The 16,802-nt window shown below is 38.5% G+C and overlaps 1 protein-coding gene across 1 annotated transcript in view; it reads right to left on the reverse strand.

Moving 5' to 3' along the window:
* LOC124289704 (acetylcholine receptor subunit alpha-L1-like) overlaps positions 1-15,517 on the reverse strand; it is a 66,213-nt gene extending 50,696 nt beyond the window's left edge. Inside the window, exon 1 of the mRNA XM_046726336.1 lies at positions 14,404-15,517. Coding sequence (XP_046582292.1) covers positions 14,404-14,607 — 204 coding nt within the window. The 5' untranslated portion in view covers positions 14,608-15,517. The remainder of the gene's footprint in view (positions 1-14,403) is intronic.
* Positions 15,518-16,802: the final 1,285 nt, after the last annotated feature.

Genomic DNA, 16,802 nt, shown 5'->3' on the forward strand with positions numbered 1-16,802 from the left:
TTTGCGTTTTGTTCCAGTGTGTGCAGAGAGCCACAATTAGATTAGGCATTAATAAGCTGGACATTCTAGGTATTGATGAAAATCTAGCCTTTGTACCTCAGTTTCAGTTGGGAATGGAATGCTGCGATTTTACCGTTCCTGCTGAAGATGGATAACGATTTCAGTGGTTAATGTACAAACGCTATCGGTTAATTCAAACACATTTCTTGTAGAGGCAACTGCCATACCGAACAGAGACATTTTGTGTTTTATCTGAAGAATCACGACTACAATTAGGTTGAGGCAGTGCAAGACAAGGTCCAAATTTTGTTGGACATGTACAAACCACTTGTCGAAATGCAGCATCCTTTTTAGATGAGACGGCTCTTATTAAATAGTATTGCGTACAAAAGTGTTCGCGTCAGAAGAAATTTTACAAATTCATACGAAACTGTTTATGTCATTTTAGAATGTATTGATCGCATATTATTTTTTATACCTGATCTTGTCACAGTGATAACGTCATGGTACGAGGTGACATTCATATCTTGGTCAAAGATTCTCAAAAAGCAAACAGTGACAGAAACTACTGATAATATTCATCTTTGACTTTTCACAAGACGCACACTCAAGAATTATGCTACACTAAATTCAAGTACGCCATGATCTAAACCATTCAGTAAACTAGAGAACAATTAAACGTTGTCAAATGAAATAATGCATTCTTTTTCGTACCAAGTTTAAGAAAGAGTAAATTGACTCTAAAAAAAGATGCGATTTAAAAAGAAATCAAGTTTCTATTCAATTCGTTACCAGTGTATATTTATACTTCGTGTTCAATGAATGAGGTATATAACGTTTAGAAAGAAATAACACGTTTTGAACATATGATAAAACGGATTCAATAGGCTGTAAAAGGCAAATGTCAGTGAATGAAAGTGAATCCCTGATACTGAGTGATGACACCAGTGAGGAAACAACGACATCATCATGCACTGTACATACCAAGCCTCAGTCAATACAGCCTCAATAATCCTGTTCGAAAACATTACAATGGCGTCCAAGCGACGCCAGCTGAAAGTAAACCCTTTGACATATAATTGGTTCTGATTATCTGTCTGTTCAAATTGGAATTGGTAATTTAAACCATTGCTTTTATGCCCTTCATCATTCAGATCAGGGTGATTGCATGCTAACTGATTATAAAAACACTGATTTGGCACGGTTCAGCCAAAGTATTCCCATTCTGTTCACTATTACTCTTAGGCTCTGTTAATTCCAACATGTTACCTGAATGATGTTGTTGTGTCCTGCCAAGGACAATAGGTGGAAGCCAGCCTAAGAGGTCTCATAACTTGCATAATGTACCGAGGAGTCATGCTACTGTTTTGTGATTATACGATTACTGATAAAGGGCTTTGCATTCCACATAGTACAACGAGTGCAATTAGTAAGCTACCCCTTCTTGCCCTCTGAAGACATTAAGACGAAATGAAGTGAACTTCCGCTCGAGACGATGGTATGACACCCGCCCCCCAAATAACCGATAATGGGCATTCCAGACTGGCAAGAGGAGCAGATAGATATTTGCGTTTTTAGAGCAAGTGAACAAACATCTGGGCTTGGAATTCGTGTACATGCAGGTAGTTCGAGCTAATACTCAAACGCATCAGTGTGATGTTCATAGGGAAGAGAAATCACGCACATCTCCCTCTCAGATTACGGATACTCTTCCTTGAAAACGACTTAATAGCTAAGTAATAACGTCATGGACAAACTGATGCTTCAGTTTCTTTTACATTGACCATCAGTTATACTCGATAGTATGAGGAACAGTAATGAAACGTTGAGTTTTATTCTATTTCAGAAACACAATGAGTTTCAAAGCTGTATGAACATCTTGCTGCGTTTTATCTTATAATGCACCATAAAATGTCTAGCTGTGATAAAGATCGTGTGACGAAATGCATCTGGTATATTACATGTCTGGAATTCCTAAAAAAAATATGATACGAGTCTTAGAAAACTCTCAACTTTCACAGTAATAATCTTTAAATAAGCATCACGGTTTCTTGCGTGGAATATGTGTCAAGAGAAGGATTGTGATTGCTCATGCTTAATCCATTGAGGTAATCTGCATCATATGCGACTCGTGTCTAATTTTCATATGAATATATTAAACATACATTGTTAACTATTTCAACATAGTGACTTCAAACACAAATGTTTTTCATCAAAGTAATCCGGTTCTGCTACATGTTTGTACTATAATCATAATTCCTCGAACATCAATATTCTACATACAATCCTTTGTGTGGCGGCCAACAAAGGAAACAGATGGCTCAATTCTATGGAGCCACGTTTGACTTAACCTTACGAATGAAACCGATTAAGTCGACGTCGTCAAAACTTGGCACGAATTCCACGTCAAAGCAGAACCATGTTAATGGTGTAGGAGATCTATGTTCTTTCAACTCTGTCTGGGAAAGTCACACAGGACATCATGTGACATTTCAACTTCCGGTTCTGGGATACTGACATTAGCATTTCCGGCCATTACAATCAGCGGCCATAGGAAGGTAGAACATTTGAGATCAGACAGCAAAGAACGGAATGTAATGTTATATGGCTGGTCATAATGTCCACGGCTAAATTGTGCTCATCGAGAAACGAAAAGTGAAATGCAGTGTCACAATCTCCTATCAATAAAACTCACGGACCTTACAATGACTAGCCTCAGATGTTCTTCACCTCATCCATTTCCATCAAAGCAAGCATCCAGACCCAAGACTCAACTTGTTACGAGACCAGTACAAAGGCTCCACTTTGTTTACACAAACATAATGGGATAGCGTTACTTTTGCCCTCTGTTGTGCTAATAAAACAGCGCCATTTGCGTAAGAAGGGAACGATTATTTCACGATCGAACATTTCCTTCGTTTTGACTTTAAATGTTGAGCTACTTGCGCGGCGTCAGTTGGCAAACATCAGTCGACTTCCGAAGTCATGGATCTTGGAAAAATGTTTGTCCTATCTATGTTTGGGAAGCTGAATTGATCGTACAATTGAGCTGCAAATAGCGTTCGACGTGTTTCTTAACTCACATACATCAAATGTGCCTCACATTTACAGTATATATAAGGGAGCCACATATGTGTGGATAAATTATTTAATTAAATGCGGCATTTAATACTACCGTCTCTGGATTCGTACTGTGCCATTGCAACCCAAGTGACAGAATGACAATAACCTAACCACGTATTCACGAAACAGATGAAATTAAAATTATCGACCTTGGCATGTTGTATAATAGAACTGAATTCGCGATGCCTGTAAAATGCCATGTTACCTCTGTTTGATGTATAACGTTCTGTCTCAATCCAAGGACGACCTTCATCCACAGAGATATGGACATAATCACTTCAAATCAACATAGAGGAATGAACAATTACTTTTATTAAACCTAAACTTTTGTCATTTCAATTCTGATTTGCGGACGTTTAATGCTTGGACGACAACCATGAAGTGAACTATGAGCTTTGGGTATCGAAACGGGCGAAACCTGATCAGGTAGAAGTGAAGGAAATGGTTTCATCCCGTGAGAGCTCACAATAAGTCAGATTTTATCGACCTATTTGCATCGCATATCGTTGCTGTCATTACATCCAAACCACTGTGTCTGGACTCAGAAGCTGATAGCATTGAAGCTCTTATATGGTAAAGTTCAAGGTAAAATTTGTTTTGATACAAAGAGCGTCATCCATTCCTGTGCAGTATAATGTTCTTATGTGTAAAAAGCGAATAAGCGTTCTATGTCAGCAATGTGAATCTGAAACTTTGTTCTTGACCTTGAGAAGGTTTAACAAGTGCTGCGAGTCAGTGAAGTACGAGTGTTTAAAGACGCCTCCAGCAATATTCCTGCTGTATAACATCAGCCTGTAAATAATCGAGTCTGGAAAATGCAAACATGTGACTGAAAACATAAACAACGCGTCATACGACATCGGGTACGACGATCTACGTCACCGACCCTGTCCAAGTGATCCAAATTAGTCGCCCACTGGTGGTAGTTTTTGAAACAAACGGGCTTATACACTGACGGGCAAATATAGACATTGGAAATAGGATCTTATTGAAAATTACAAACGTTATGAAAACCGTATTTGGCTAAAACATTCGCCGAAACACGGTAAACTTAATGCCCCAAAATAACACAACTGTGACAACTATGAAATGCATCACCACTGAATAAATTCTTGTTTGTTCATTTTCAAACAAGGATGAATGCTTTCGTTATATAGTTACAATTAACTAATCACACCTTGATCACAAATATAGAAATTTGTACCTTCTGAGACATAATTATTATATATTTCGATACGATCACAGCTATAACAGCGATCTACAAAACACAATTCATTATGAAGAAATACATACGATGTGGACAGCATCTTTAAAACACAATCTCACTTTGAGAAAAACATCCTTATAACGAGGTACGTATGGCTGTGCAACAAGTCATACGACATAATTGACAACAGCAGTGAAGTCGTGCATAAATACATGGATCAATTTCATATTAACTCGTCGAAATCAATTCTGATGCAGATGTTGCCCTCATAAAAGTCGATCAAAACAGAAAGGAAACACATAGCGTTCCGGTAAGATCGGAAGTTCTACATCAGTGAAAGGATGGACTATTAGCAAGGGCCGCTCTGCTTGGATATTTTATAAATACATAATTTGATAGCGTTATTAATATGAGGAATATTCCTGTGCGTTTTTGTAAGGAGAGCCTTGTTTATTAAATGAAGCAATGATTGCATTTCACACCAGGGTAGATACGCGTGTAGTCACGCAAAGACGTATTCACAAGTAGATTACAGTGTTCATCTGTGTTGATGGGTAGACTACAGTTGTATGCGTATCTTTAACAAAACTATTTACGTGAATATTGGTACAAACCGTATCTTTCACAAATTTATTTACGTGAATATTTGTACAAAAACCTAATTCAGGTTTTCGATCTTGTAAACAAAGAGATAACATGGATATAAATATATGACTTTATTAATAACACTGACACGTTTTACTTTACATTTGCTCCGGAACTTCCAGGAAAAAACTGTGTAATACAATAATTTTCATCACCATTTTGTTATTACCGCTCACTTGAATATCGTTTGGGCGATATTGGAAACAAACTGGTCTCTGTTGTTGATGTTTTAAATATATACAACAATTTCATTCAAAGGAGTTTGTGAGCCGCTGTCAAGTAAACACGCAAGGGGTGGAATTTTGCATAAATCGATTATCACAATCTGAGTTTATGAGTCAGTAGCAGGGGCATTCCTTGAATACAGGATCTTGTGCACATCAGTATCGTGTGTGACCCCCTGCTGCGTCAATGCATGCCCTCACACGTCTCCTCATTGACGTCGTCAAACGTCGAATGACGTCATTGGGAATGCGGTTCCATTCCTCTCTGAGTGCTTGCTCTAGCTGTTGCCTGTTCTGTGGAACTTGTTGCCGACCTCTGATCTTCTTGTCCAGATGATCCCAGAGGTGCTCGATCGGGTTCATATCCGGTGAGCACGCTGGCCAGGGCAGGACTTCAACATTGTTCTGTTGCAGAAAGTAGCGAGTCTCTCTGGCAGTGTGAGGTCTCGCGTTGTCATGTTGTAGAGTACACCCCGGGTTGATTCTGCAGGAAGGGTACCACAACTTGCTGTAGGATTTTAAATATATATGGTGATATGAGATAAAAGCGTTTTAAAATGAGTGGAGTTATATTTTGATGTGAATGTATGTATAGGTGCTTGTTCTGGCACGAAATTACGAGGGCTAAAAGCGGCGGCCCACTGACATACCTTCGACAGTTTCACAGATATACCCAGACACCGACCCATCATTCCTTGTGTTAAAAGACAGCATCCCAAAACCAGGCAAGGTAACAACAAGTGTACTCGTTTAACGTCTTTTGATATGGGTCAGGGATTCAAACCACCGACCTACAAACGCTCTATTCAAGATGGCTGCCGACCAACAAGTAGGCCAAAGTTACAAACATAATAGCTGCGTATGTCTGGGTTTCTTTTCCTATGGATTCATAAGAAGTGAAAACATTTACATAAATGTAAATGCGTTGTACAATGACGGTACATGTATTCGTGTCAGTTGAAAAACAAGTTCAAATTGGTGTGTTTTGAATAATTACAAACAAGTGGGTCATATTCACGGCAACAGCATAATATAGACAAGAGTGCAATGCAGATTTTATGTGTCTACGCACAGATATTATATATACAAAATACTTATATAAAGCAAACTATCATATATGTGGCTTCTAATCCATGATTCGCCCTGGTGACGCTTCCAGGTTTGTTAGATCTGCATCATTTCGGGCTTGCCCTCTATATGAAGATGATACATCGGACATCAGTGAAATTCAATTCAAAGCAACTTTGGAGCCAAATTCACTCACTAAGACTTATCCTCTTTATGAAAAGTACCTAAAGATATGAAAAGCTGATACATGTTTTGTGTCATCCTAACCGTCCTTAATGAGAATATCCAAATTGGTATGCGACACCATTGTAGGAGCACACTAGGCATTTTCCTGCAGCAATGTTGCTACTTTGAAGTTCCGGGCTAGTTACACTATGCAGATGGCAGACTGCGTAAATGAACTCTTTCATGTCATAGAATGCTCTCTCTGTAATAGCTTCGCCTCGAGCTAAACACTTTGTCATGGAAATTAATTTAAGGATCTCCTGATTTGTTTTGTCATTCTGTGAATAGAGCAATGCATGTAATATTGTAAATGAAAGTAACAAATTCATTGTCATTATCATGAAAACTCTCTTCTGAAATTAGAGTCCGTTGTACAACTATTAGTATATGAGCTGTTACGGTAAATAGCATATGAATTAGTGGTGGTACCAGGTGTTCGCGAAAAGTATCCATATCCTGCCCTACCGGTGGAATCCGTTACATACACTTGAAACGTCCTATTTTCTCAATGATGGATAAACATCTTATTTACTTACATATCTCATATTATTGATAGAGTTAAAGTGCTAGCATTGTCAGTGAAGTTGCTGGAGTTTACAGAAGTCTGGATACTAGAGTCGTGGAAAGTATTTTTACCTGACTTAAAGTACATTATACATCATTACTTTTACATACCATTCGTTGTTGCCACTGTGATAATGTTCAACTGTCGTCATGTTTTTAACTGTGGTTATATTATTATCTTATTTCGTCATGTTAATATTTTAAAGTAACAACTTTTCCTTTTTCCTATTTTAGTGCTAATTAACTGGGCAATATGAATTTCCTTGGGGATAATACAGTCTTATTTTATCCTATATACTGTTACTGTGGTCGAGTGGCCACAGAATCTGTCCGGAGAGTGGTAGGTAAATTGTAAGATCACCCTGGGAGTCTTAATTATACCCAAAGTTATGATCCGGCCAGCCACGTGGCATTAACGGTATAAACCATGGTTGTCTATGGGTCAGTATAATAAACTGGGACCCATGTTACACAGCAACATGTTATCTGATAAATTAAGTCGGGATCTGTGTTTATATTGCTAGCAGACTTCCCAGTCGAGGTAAGGCCATAGGTGTTGCAATACTTCTCCATCTGTCAATCTGGAGCCCAAAGCTGAATCAATAAAGAGGAACATGCACGTTTTTGTTACACATTATCCCTCTTAGTCATCTGGTAACAGACTAAAAACATTCCAAACTGACACTTAAAGTGGAAACATGTCTTCATACGCTCCAAATATAATAACGTAAGCTGATTAAACAGCAATAACCGGTTTATCAAACAAACCGTACGACACATGAGTGACTTGAGCGCCTGTGTGCGACACCCGTAGAATTTCCACAGGCTTAAGGATGATCTGAATTAAAATATAACACATGGACAAATGGGCTTACGAACTTATTAATTCAATATACAGTTTCCTGAAGGAACATGCTCTATGACAAGACAGGACTCCAATCTACTGGGCGGTCCTTTTGTTGGTAGACCGGCGATCGATAGAATTAAGCAGTTGAAGCGAGTGAGGAGCACATATTGATAGCTGTGGATTCAACAGGTCGCATAGCGTTACTGGCTCAGAGGTATTGACTTTCATTCGGGAAATACAAGTAACTTCTAGCTGGCCATGTAGATATGCATATAGAATCTGATAAATATAACATAAAGACACTATTCAACAGGACGCCTACTCCTGCTTCCATGTGTTAGAATCAGTGATACAGTCACTATGTATATGCCTTGTGTAAGTCAACAGGACGTCAACAAAACGTTAATGAATATTTTTCATCTATAACTTCAGATTGAAAAACGGAATTTCCGATACCTGTTAAGTCTGAGCGAAGTAAATAGAAATGCAAAAGGAAAATATTCACAGTTTTTATCCCAACACATCAAAACAACAAAAACGGGACCAGACAAAGGGAATATTCAAAGATGTCTTCGCTACACTCATTGTGAAATGAAATTTCTTCTTGTGACCGCATATGTAAGTTTGCCGTGCAGCTTGGATACCACTGAATACTAGCCTTTATATGCAACATTATTTACATACGTATTTTTATTTTGTCCTCCTGAGATACAAGACGATGCCTCCTCCGATCTACAGGTTATCGGAGACACAGTGATAGTGCAACAAATGAAGAGATGGTTCCAGTCAATCTGACGTTAATTCATGTAATGTATTCTTCCATTTTTCCAAAAGCATTAATTATGACGTCTATAGAAACGAATTAAGATGGCAGCAGAATACAAACGGCTGTAACGGGTAACGTCGATGTTTGGTAAGTCTCCTGCAATCACAGTTACCATGGTGACAGCGCTGGTCAACACCAAATTCGGCACATTGAAGACACACACACACAAACAGAGACATTGTTGTATATATGTATGGCAAAAGATGAACAGACTTGGGCGACTATATAGGCCACAACATCTGAGAAAGCCCCCTTGTCCCATCAATGTGAACAGAAATCGTACACTGGTGCTGGCCTTTTAGAACAGACGCATTATTGTACCCAGGTCAATGCTGTCAGTAAAGGGCGAGTTTGTAAGCCCTAATCCCCTGGTGGTGACACAGTAGGCTATTGAGGGATTACACATAACCAGAGGCCAAAGCAGGTTCAAAACTTAATATTCTCCTGACAGAACAATAGTCAAGGTATATACTTGTAACGACTGCTATTGTTCCCATGTCTGGGAACACACTTTTCTGTATTACAATACATAACGACTGGTATTATTCCCATGTGTGGGAACACACTTTTCTGTATGACAACTCCAAATCGCTGCATTCATGATTCTAAAATAATGTAACTGTATAATGTATGTAAAGTTTGTAAAATGTATTTAACTTCTTTACCGATTTTCAGTGATCAATTCATATAATTGTTAGATTTTTACAGTAAAAAATCTGTTTCTGAAGATAATAAAGACTGGTTATTATTTTATATAGACAATATATATTCAGTTAATGAAACATAATATTTCAGGTATTTATTGAAACTCATCAATTTAACAAAATAAGTCAGATGCTTATCAGCAGAATAAATTTCTTTTAGAAAACTTACGAACGAACAAAAGTCTACCATCTTGTTTGATGGTGTCTGAAAAAGGATACAGGTAATTTATCAATGTTGTATCTGATGCGGGTATTACATTAGACTTGTGTTTGAGACCAAGGTTTGTACTGAGCCTGGTAACGTTTGGATAACATTTTATGTTTTGGTCAAATTTTGGTTTCATCGTGTACTTTCTTTTGTCCGGGAGTGTATGTACATTGCTAACAGCTGTTACTAAGTAAATAAAACAACACATCCGTTGAATATCGGGTAAAAAAAAATACAAAACATCCCTTAATTGTTATGATGCTTATCCCATTGTGCATGCAATCCAAATATGTTAAGGTAAAATAGGATCCAACTAACGCACACGTTAATAATACTCTATCAACACTTTATTTGTGTGGACATATATTTTAATACCAAGTCAATATTTTCCATTGTGTCACCACCTAACAGATATGTGTTCAGGCTGTGATATCCGCCACGGTAACAGCTGCTTGTTGTTGGACACGCTCTACCCGTTAATTGAATCTACAGTCAGGTCGACATATATTGAATTGACATGTTTTATAAGGTGAACATTATTTATAATTGTTATAAGAGAAATATGTGACCCCGAAAAGTAAATATGTGTGCAACTTTACAGAAGAAATATTGACATTGTCCTTGGGTAAAGGAATGAGTGAGTGAGTGAGTGAGTTTAGTTTTACGCCGCACTCAGCAATATTCCAGCTATATGGCGGCGGTCTGTAAATAATCGAGTCTGGACCAGACAATCCAGTGATCAACAACATGAGCATCGACCTGCGCAATTGGGAACCGATGACATGTGTCAACCAAGTCAGCGAGCCTGACCACCCGATCCCGTTAGTCGCCTCTTACGACAAGCATGGGTTACTGAAGGTTCATTCTAACCCGGACCTTCACGGGTGGTAAAGGAATGAGTGTACCCATGTCTAATGGTGGACAAATATAAAGCGACAAGAACTCATCATTGATGATCTGTTTGATTTGATATTGCGATATTACAAGGATATCACAACAACCGTCGTAAACATTACGTCTCAACAAACGGATGCTGAGGTCGGTATTTGCTATTATTATTATCCATATGGTGAAACATAATCAGTGTCATATATATCATATGTGCACATGTGCACATATCACTTTTGCCTAGCAACCATTGTTTCTCTATTTCGTTGTCTGTGACGTCACTTAAACAATTGAACGTGACGTCAATGAACAGGGCGGTCACACTTGCTTACCGTATTTTACTGCACAAATGTTCATGAATAAAATGGATAATAAAGAAATTATTACACCCGCAAGTGTGCCACACGACTTATACGAAACTCGTGCAAAATTGTGTATTGCCCTCGCCCTCGCTCGGGCAATACAAAATTTCACATTCGTTTCGTATAAGTCGTATGACACACCTGCTCGTGTAACAATCACTATGTATACAGTGTATAGTGAATTTTTAAGCCGATACCTTCTTTAGTACATACACTATTGATTAAAGGTACCGGTAGATTATTTAAGTCAGATTGAGTCACTGTAATGACAAGGGATCCGATGTCATGCCACGTGTACAAGTGTCCCATATCTCGGTGCCAACATGTACTAGTATGCACAGATGCGTATGCACAGATGGCTCAGGAATCCCTCCGTTGAACATGGCTTCCGATAAAGATTTTCAATGAAACATGTAAATAAGCACTAACATAAGTTTGGAACTGGATAGCCTTGTGGTTGAAGCCTTCACGTTGAAGACGGGGGTTCGAATCCATGGTGTGGCTACGGTCGATGTCCTCCTATGAGATATTGTGGTGATACCAGTGGGGTAAATCAATATGTTTAACCTATTCATCAAGTTGAAATATCTCACTGGTGGATTTAATATCACGTAGACAAGTAGGTCCTGTGTTACAGGAAAAACACTGATACAGTTAAACATATTTTATTTCATTTTCATTTTAATCTTACATGTCATGTACGTGTAAAACTGGAAATGATGCATTTAAAAACACGCCCACAGGTCTGGTGATGAGAAACCTGGAAGTCCCTTATGATTACAATAGATTCGAACCCACTGTAGGATTCGGTTACGCCTAAGGGAGGCAACTCTTCACAAATGTACGGCGTGATACAGAAAACAAGATAAGACATATGCCACTTCCTTGTAATCAATATTATCACAGAACATATCCCACGACAAAGAAAAGACCGGCACAGGTAATCAAGCAGAGACGTCTCAATAAAGCGTAATAATTGCATGGAATTACAGCGGTTCAAGTTCCCTCTGCATGCACTACAGTCAGCATCTCAAACCTTTTTCTGCATGATGTTTCTACGTCTTGACTTATGCAATCAAAGTATAAGGTTAAAGGAACGTAATTATTAAAACCGAGTGGGATATGTTGTTTTATCCTTGAACATTGGCAATTACGTTAAATGTCACGGCTTCTGTCAGTGACGTTATATTACACATGATGTATTTTATGTGATGAGTAATTAAAGAGCAGACAGTGTGTTGCCTACATAACGCGCCCGGTTGAACTATTTATAGCTACAGTTCAAGAAAAACACCATCTGTGGCAGCGGGCCTTCGGAGAGCAAGAAGAAAGAGAAATGGACGGGCAACAGTCAACAGCTCTACCTGTGCTGTTTAATATGCTGCAACAGTGCATGTGTTTAAAACAGCTGTCACAGCTCTTGTTGTATACCCAAGATGGCCAAAACAAATACAAATATCACTCTTATGGCTCAGAAATGGTCTTGTATTGACAATTGCTTTCGAATGTGTACCTTGTGTTATGGGGTTAACGGTATTTATTGAGGAACAATAGGGAACAGGCACCATGAGGGGATATTACCCTGGAATGTGATGTGCGGGTTTGTACTAATGGATGGAGTAACAGCCTCCCCACCAGCAGAGGAGGCTTTTTGCAGAAGGATAACATGTGTGGGAAGCAAAACCCTTCATATAAATGTTGAAATTATTACACTGACATACACACACTGACGCTTAAGAAACATACTATCTCTCTGGTGATCTATCTATCTATCTGGTGATCTGTCTATCTATCTATCCGGTGATCTATCTACTGGGGACACAAGATTACTTTTAAACTTAGCTATAGCTTATTAAGTTATGAGAGAGAGAGAGAGAGAGAGAGAGAGAGAGAGAGAGAGAGAGAGAGAGAGAGAGAGAGAGAGAGAGAGAGAGAGAGAGAGAGAGAGAGAGAGAGAGAGAGAGAGAGAGAGATTCCTGTTATCACTTATCTACTTTACGTAACATAATTATGGTACCCTTGTATATATATCAGATAATGCCATAACGGTAACACCATCAGCTGAAATTTTAATGTAATCAGTTTCACATCTATTAAGTTGTTTCTGGGACACGATGGTGCATGTGCATCCTGGTGCATCCTGCATCTTGTTAATCATCATTCCTGTTATTTGATAATTTGTGTTCCAAAGTTTCCAATTGCAAATACATCTCCTGGTGCTCATTAACGTGAATTACCATGCACGTCAGCATGGAACATGCAATCTCTCTTCTTCTTGTAAAAGTCTCGTACAATCTCGTTTCAATTCCCTGTTAAACTCAATAAACGTTGGGAGGTTAATAGCAAGGTTGAGAGTTATCTCCAGCGTGTTTTCAAAATACCCTCAAACGCATGCGCACCTGGTTCCATAAACCTCAAGTTTATTTGTTCAGGGGAGATCGTTCATTGTTTATAACTGGTCTCCCTTTAAACCTCGTCAAGTGAAGAGTTTAAAATACAAATAAAAGCTCCAAGGGTGCAAGAATTATGGATGCACGATTCTGGCTAAGATTTGAAACAATTTCAGTATCATTCACTTCAAATGTGTTCGGTGCTTTCTGTAACCATTTATTTTTATGACAGTATTGATGTGTTGCGGAAGCAGTGTAAACCCACCTAACAACATTAGCCTCATCAGGGATTGCACTGATATTTCTAATTAAATTAGGAAGTAACAGTGCCAGGGTAATTATTGGTAACATTGGTAACTTCATATCATAACGTTTTCATTAGGTCTGCTAAAATTATCTGTAACATCATTAAATACGACGATTGGATCAGAAAAATATATCTTCAAACTGTGATTTGACAAACACTACCCTTGCTATTACAAAAATCATTGCACAATTCTCAAACGCATTAAATCACATGAATAATATTAATATTCATATGCATAAGTATTTCAGAATATTAAAGAGGTCAATAATTGGTATTTCTTTAACTGGCACGTGACTGCAGCTGTAGGTAAGGTCTGATGACATTTGGATGACGGATAACAGGGATGAGAGATCACCGATGTTAAGTACAAAAGGAAGTAAGCGTCAATCACAGCTACATAGATCTCACAGGTCTTCAACCTTTGCAGGCGTTTCATTCATAACGAAAAGTTATGTCTCAAGACATTTTCAATATCAATTTACTTTGATACATCTTCCAGGTGGCGCTTGAGATAGATATATGCTGTTTACACCATCTGATACATAATTAAAGCTTCTGAAAATATTGTGCCCTTTAAGTAATATTCAACTCGAATAAAAGCAATAATGATATCACCAAATGCACCACATGGCTTCCCACTAGCACACTCCGTAGTGAAAAATTGATACATGGCAGTTATAAACAATAACATGTGTCTATATACCATTGTTATTATTGTTATCACATTCTTGTATGGTATATAAATGCATGAAATTATCAAGCAGTTGCATAATTAGACAAACTACACATATATCTAATGATCAAAATTCACTCACCACGTCCAGTAACTGGGACAGCCGCATTCCTAACTTCACAGTCAGCTTTCCATCTGCATCGCCAGAAGGTTTGATGAGCGGGTTGTAATTTTTGTATGTCATCAAATCAAAATATAATTTTTTGGCTTGTGGTTCTATTCGCGGCTCGCAAACGACACACGCCACCGTGGACAGCGCCAACAGCGCTATATTCTGTAGTTTCATGGTGAAGGTGTCCACTTCTCAACAACATTCGATTCCTGATCAGACGCGAGTCAGGCAAGCGGAAGTATTGTGCTCGCCCCAGATGCTACCACTGCCGATAGAGCACGACCGACACTTGCTGATCACAACAATCCTGTTTGGTGAAAATAACAATAAGCTAAACGCATTTTAATCACTTCTGACTGAGTTTGCAAAGCCACAATTACAAGCCGGGAACAGGCAGTATCCAAAAGTATAATTTCGATTTTTCCGGAAAGCACCTCCTGGTCGAATTAACGAAATGGGTTTTCTCCAATAGGAATGCATACAGGGGTGGGGGCACTTTGTCGAATTGAAGCGTGGTATCAGCTCTGAGCTGCAGAAAGAGGTTATCACACAAACAAACTTAATACTCCAATTATCTGAGGGCGCACAGCTTGGTCCAAGCACCGCTGTTTCTCTAGCAACAGATCGACACGCGTCTTGTCACGGCAGATTATTTCGAGGCTTGAGGATTAGCACGGATATAGACCAAGCTCCCTTCACAACCCGCCACAGCGTCAGAATGCAGGTCTCGGCACACACAAAAAGTTGATGAATGAGTTGTAGGTATTTCTACACAGGTAGAGAAAATTGCTCTCCTCGAGAAATATGGTTCCCCTTGTGGATAATAAGTGCGCGTTAGGTAGGTGTGAGAGAAGAAGGAGGGAAGGAGGAGGAGGGCGTCACACTTGAGCTACCAGCGTTGTGACTGACATCGCCGTTTCCTCTTACACACAACACAGATTAGATTCAAGAAGAGCCGAAATAATACTTCACGTTTCGGCCTCCGCGCGATCGATTTGCGAGAAAGTGGAGCTTTTGGAGACGACTAGAATGCAGAGGGAGGTAGCGCTGATACTCACTACTAGCAAGCCGTCCACATCCTCTGCATGCGCGACAGCTGAATAGTCTATATTTAGACTCACGTGCTGCGCCAGTTTGTTTCTCCAACTTATAGTAGAATACTTCTCATCTCAGATAAACATCAGAAATTTGTGATGTTTTGCATAACGAATGAAGATTTATATACATACATAAAGCTCTGGTTCCACCAGTTTCGTGATCATAATCCGCTATATAAGAACATGACGTTTTCCATGAGTGAAGGGTACGTTAACGTGAATATCAACGACGACGATCACCCACACTAGATCTGAAACTATATCATCTATTCCATGTTGTAAATGAAATATTTGTGAAATGATAGAACTATATTGTTTAATACTTCATTCTAAATTACACCGACATGTTGTTTTTAATCCTTAACGAAACCTAAACCGAATAACAGTGAATAAAGCTAGATGTTTACACGTGTTATGTTTTACTAACATTATGCAAATTTATCCAAGAACAGTCATAGTTGTGTCGACCAATTGATTTTCAGTATTGATTATGAAATAAAGAAAATACAAACACCCTACAATCTGTGTGAAACAAGCCTTTGTTGATTCCCAATTTTTAGAGAAAATCCCCCAATTGTTATTTGATCATCGCTGAATTCAATAAATCACGTGAAGTACAGATCGTGAGGACACACGTGTTTGCGAAGCCTTTGTGTTAGAATAGAAAAAAACTAAATCAAATAACAGCTGGATTGAAAGTGACAGAGTGGCACATGTACCGAACATTAAACCCGAACATCCGACAAACTAATAAATATTGGTTACCTACAGAATAACCCAAATATATTCTGGGAGCATGAATATTTAGCTTTCAGGACTATTTTACAGTTATAACGTCGTTGCCTAAGCAAAGCTGACATTGACACCCCAACAACAACAACACACACACACACAAACAAAAACAAAACAAAACAAAACAACAACAAAAAGACAAAAAAAAAACCCCCCAAAAAAACAAAACAAATACAAAACCAGCAAAAACTAAAACCCAAACAAAATGCAAGACAAAACAAATACCATCATATAGACAGAATCTTTAAATGGGCATTTGAAAGCTAGATCACAAGGAACGTTGTTGAAAACGACTTCATTGTACATGCTCAAAGTTTCAGGGTTATCTTTTTCTTCTTCATCAGGTAAATAAAGCCATTCACAACACTATCAAATAACGTCTTTGCAGTACATAGAACAACTTCTTGACAATACGGAAACCACTACATGCTTCATTCCCCTCCATCAGGTGAATTGACAAGCATAATAATTCACAATCCT

This window comes from Haliotis rubra, unplaced genomic scaffold (genome assembly GCF_003918875.1).
Source record: "Haliotis rubra isolate DU_JTF1 unplaced genomic scaffold, ASM391887v1 Scf112, whole genome shotgun sequence".
In the NCBI taxonomy this organism is placed as follows: Eukaryota; Metazoa; Mollusca; class Gastropoda; order Lepetellida; family Haliotidae; genus Haliotis; species Haliotis rubra.